Raw genomic sequence first — 4198 nt, forward strand, 5'->3', positions numbered from 1 at the left:
ATATATATATATATATATATATATATATATATATAAATTCTTTTGTTCTTTTACTTGTTTCAGTCATTTGACTGTGGCTATGCTGGAGCACCGCCTTTAGTCGAGCAAATCGACCCCAGGACTTATTCCTTGTAAGCCTACTACTTGTTCTATCGGTCTCTTTTGCCGAACCGTTAAGTTACGGAGGACATAAAGTCTAAATGGGAAGGTGTATGAGGGTTATGGATGCCAGATCTGTATAAAAAATACTTAAAATAAAATAAATTCATATATATTCTTAAAAATAGTGAAATGGAAGTCTGATAACAAACATGGAGTTCTTGAATTTTTCTTTTGAAATCTTCAAAGTCTTGATCATATTCAGTCTTTCTTTGATCCAAACAATTGTAAGTTTTATTTCGCAGACAAGAGACAATACTTTGGAAAGTCTTAGACATACTTTCCAGACCTACAAATATTTAATAATATAAAACATTTATTAAAATGAGAATAAGTTTTCTGTTGTCAATGTGTAGAAAATATCTTCTAAAACTTTGCATCAAGATCCTTGTTAAACACCAAAAATTAATGATCAATATTATTATCGTTATCATTTTAATACTCTTTTTTTCCATGCATTTTTCCACCCACACGCACATTATATACACACATACATACATATTTACATACATACATACATACATACATACACACACACACACACACCAGGGGCAAAGGGTCTATGTATGCAATGCATACACTGCCTTACTATTTTCCATGATGTGTGTGAGTCTGTATTTGTGTCTGTGTATATGATTGAAAAGTAAAGTTTTCATCCATTCATTTATTCATGCCAATGCTTTGAAATTTAACTTTATATATTTAAAGTTATTTAAGGGAGATTATGTAATAAAGTAAAGTAGCACCTAAATTATCTTTTCGCATAAATTTTCAATTCATTTAAAAAGAATATTACCCAGTAGAATTTCTCATACTTTGAATCAGCCCCAGGATGACAAAAGGGTCAATTAGCTCAGTTTTCTCTCTACTTTCCCCAACTTTGAAACAGATAAGAAGAATATCATCATTCTCAGAAAAGAGAAACCAAAGCTTAAGCGGAAAATCAAAACCAAAGTGGGCAGCAAGAAATGTCATCCTTATTTTGATTGAAAGTATTATGTATTAATTGAAAGTCAGATGACCCATTCTGAAGTATTATGTATTAATTGAAGTCAGATGACCCATTCTGAACAAATTTTTGTTTTCCATGTCTGTTAGTTTGTCAGTATAAGAACACATTTTCTCAGCTTTGAAGTGATCCTGAAAATGAATATCACTTTCAAGTGATATTCAAAACGAAATTGTTTAATTGTACAGCTGTTACAAGTGAAGGTGTAATTAAGACAATGACCGAAAAAAACAGCATTTGTTGCTGTTATGTTTGGTGAGACTACAAACCTTCAAATGAAACTGTCACACGTTTTGCGATTTGTTAATGAGAAGGAAAGGCTTTAAGAAAGGTTTAGGGGATAAGTCAATGTCAGTAAAGTCAGAAAAGCTGCATCACTGACAGAAGTTGTGCATTGTTATACACATTCACTTAATTTGGTACTCTCTCAGTCAGCTTCAACAGTTCATGAATGTTGAATTTTCTTCCAAACTTGAAAAAGAATTTCAACCTTTTTCTCAAAGTCGATGGCTTGAATAGCCCTTACTGGATGAAATCGTTGGAAGGTGATTTCTCATCTCTTACTAACTACTTCAAAATGGTGCATTGTAGGGGGGAAACTATTTTCATTTTCAGACTCCCCATATTTCAAAACATATATAATACTACACTTTTCAGGTAAAATGGGGGGAGGGTGGAACACTCAGAAATCCACCCACCCCAAACCTTAGTAGGAGGTGATGGACTGCATACTCTAGTTTCCTAGTCACCTTTCGCCACTGATATATATATGTATGTATGTATGTATGTATGTATGCATGCATGTATGTATGTCATTATTCAGTTTATTTCAAGATTTCTTGCCAATAGAGAAAGGACCAGTTTCTAACCTAGATCCAAGGCTCCTTCATTGGAATTTCAACATCAATACAGGGTATTTTTGTTTGTTTGTTTGTTTGTTTGTTTGTTTGTATGTATGTATGTATGTATGTATGTATGTATGTATTATTTTATTGAAAGCATATATTGTTGTTAAATGCTCGAAATATGAGACTAGAAAAACAGCCAACAACTGATGAAAGGTCGTTCTTTATGTTTGTTTGTTTTGTCTTCCAGTTGTGTCTTTCGTTGTTCAAAAGAATAGTTCATGTTCCATGTATTCGTGCTTCGTACATTTTTGTTGTACACACTTCATGACGTCCTGTGCCCACATATGCAAATACAGACACAAATCCACACATACAATGGGCTTCTTTCAGTTTCTGTCTATCAAATCCACTCACAAGGTTTTGGTTGGCCCAAGGCTATAGTAGAAGATACTTTCTCAAGTTACCATGCAGTGGGACTGAACCCAGAACCATGTGTTTGTGAAGGAAGCTTCTTCCCATACAGCTATGCCTCACCTATGGAAACATAGGAAATGTTTTGCTATCCTTTAATAATTGCCATTTTTGAAGTAACAACTGATTAGCTTACCTTCAATTTTAGATGTCGACAGATTAGAATAAAGTTCAATAGTTTCAAACATTTCGATAATTTTTCTAAGCCTCCTTACGAATGTGTCAAATTTCCCAAATATGTACATCCCCGAGAAGTCAAACTGTCTCTCATGTGGCAGTTTCTCCAGCTTTTCTTTGGTCTGTTGGAAACATTTTTGGTAAGTATCATTAAGCATGATACAATCGTGTAGTTTTTTCATCAATAAGTCGGTGGGCTGTGTCCATACTGTCTCACTACCATCGCAGGTAATGTATGCTTTAGAAGCAGTTATCATTTGATTGGTTACCTGAGAGTTGAGAAGAAAAGAAAAAAACTTTAATTTCAGAGGTTCAGGTGTACATACTAAAGGTAAAGAAATAAGATGTTTCTTGAATTCTTGACATCCTGTAAGTACACCTGTGTTGGTGGCACATAAAAAGCATCATCATCACCATCATCACCATCACCATCACCATCATCACCATCACCATCATCACCATCATCATCATCATTATTATTATTGTCATTATCATCAACACCACTACCACCATCATCATCGTCATCAACAACCTCTGGACCATTACTGTCACAAGTCCTAGGACTCATAGGGGGCAGTTACACAGTTTCCCTGGCATATAAGCGACTGAGATCCCCAACATTCTTCCTGAACAGGTTGCCAGCCATTGAAAAGTTGCTCATTTTACAGCTGATTGTAAACTGGAGGAATGTGAAAATGAGTGTTTTGCTATAAAAGAACACAACAAACCAAATGGTCCAGGAATCGAAACCATTGCCTTGTGATCATGAGTGTGGCACCCTAACCACTACGCCACGCATCTTCACCTTTCAGTGATTGCTCCTGCAAAAGGTGATCTGGTTGTGGCTTTGCATAAACTTTTTGTTAACTTCATGTTATTTGAGGTTCTACACATAATGCTAATATGATCGACCGTGCAAACACAAGGGAACATTAGATTTAGATAATGAAGGCGGTAATTAGTTTGGAGATCACTATGTTGTGGTTGCTAGACACGCTTTATCATGTTGTTCATTGAGTTTACAGAAGTTTCTTTGTGATGGCACTAAAGCATTTTAAAACATTTTCCACCAATCAAATTTAATTCATCAACATGTACTCATGCACACACATACAAACATACACACACTCACTCACACTCACACACACACACACACGCATGCACACAAGTACAGCAAATCACCACATCTCCCGGTCCCTTGTCACTTCTTCAGTGAAGCCAAATGAAAGTAAATTTGCAATAATAAATTATTAAAAAGCTTGTTGTTATTCCCTACTTACTTTTACAAAAAGGGAAGTCATTCTTTCTGATGTATTGTAATAGCGAGAAATACTATGTATCATGCGGATGCCATTAATTAGACCTGCAATTCCAGCCAGCATACCAACCTGAAAGAAAATGAGTCATCATTCAATATTAGTTGTGATAATTCACAGTTATATCTGGTATCCGGAATCAGATGTGTGTGTTGTGGGATGAGTGTATTTATGTAAGTGTGTGTGTATATATATATATATATATATATATATATATA

At 34.9% G+C, this 4198-nt stretch overlaps 1 protein-coding gene across 1 annotated transcript in view; it reads right to left on the reverse strand.

The window, feature by feature from the left end:
* Window positions 1-4198, reverse strand: part of LOC106881606 (dynein axonemal heavy chain 5-like) — a 222976-nt gene that overhangs the window by 174531 nt on the left and 44247 nt on the right. The window contains exons 9-11 of the mRNA XM_052975199.1: window positions 3945-4052; window positions 2624-2933; window positions 312-448 (exon numbers count right to left, since the gene is read on the reverse strand). Coding sequence (XP_052831159.1) covers window positions 312-448; window positions 2624-2933; window positions 3945-4052 — 555 coding nt within the window. The remainder of the gene's footprint in view (window positions 1-311; window positions 449-2623; window positions 2934-3944; window positions 4053-4198) is intronic.

Source organism: Octopus bimaculoides, chromosome 20 (genome assembly GCF_001194135.2).
Source record: "Octopus bimaculoides isolate UCB-OBI-ISO-001 chromosome 20, ASM119413v2, whole genome shotgun sequence".
Taxonomy (NCBI): domain Eukaryota; kingdom Metazoa; phylum Mollusca; class Cephalopoda; order Octopoda; family Octopodidae; genus Octopus; species Octopus bimaculoides.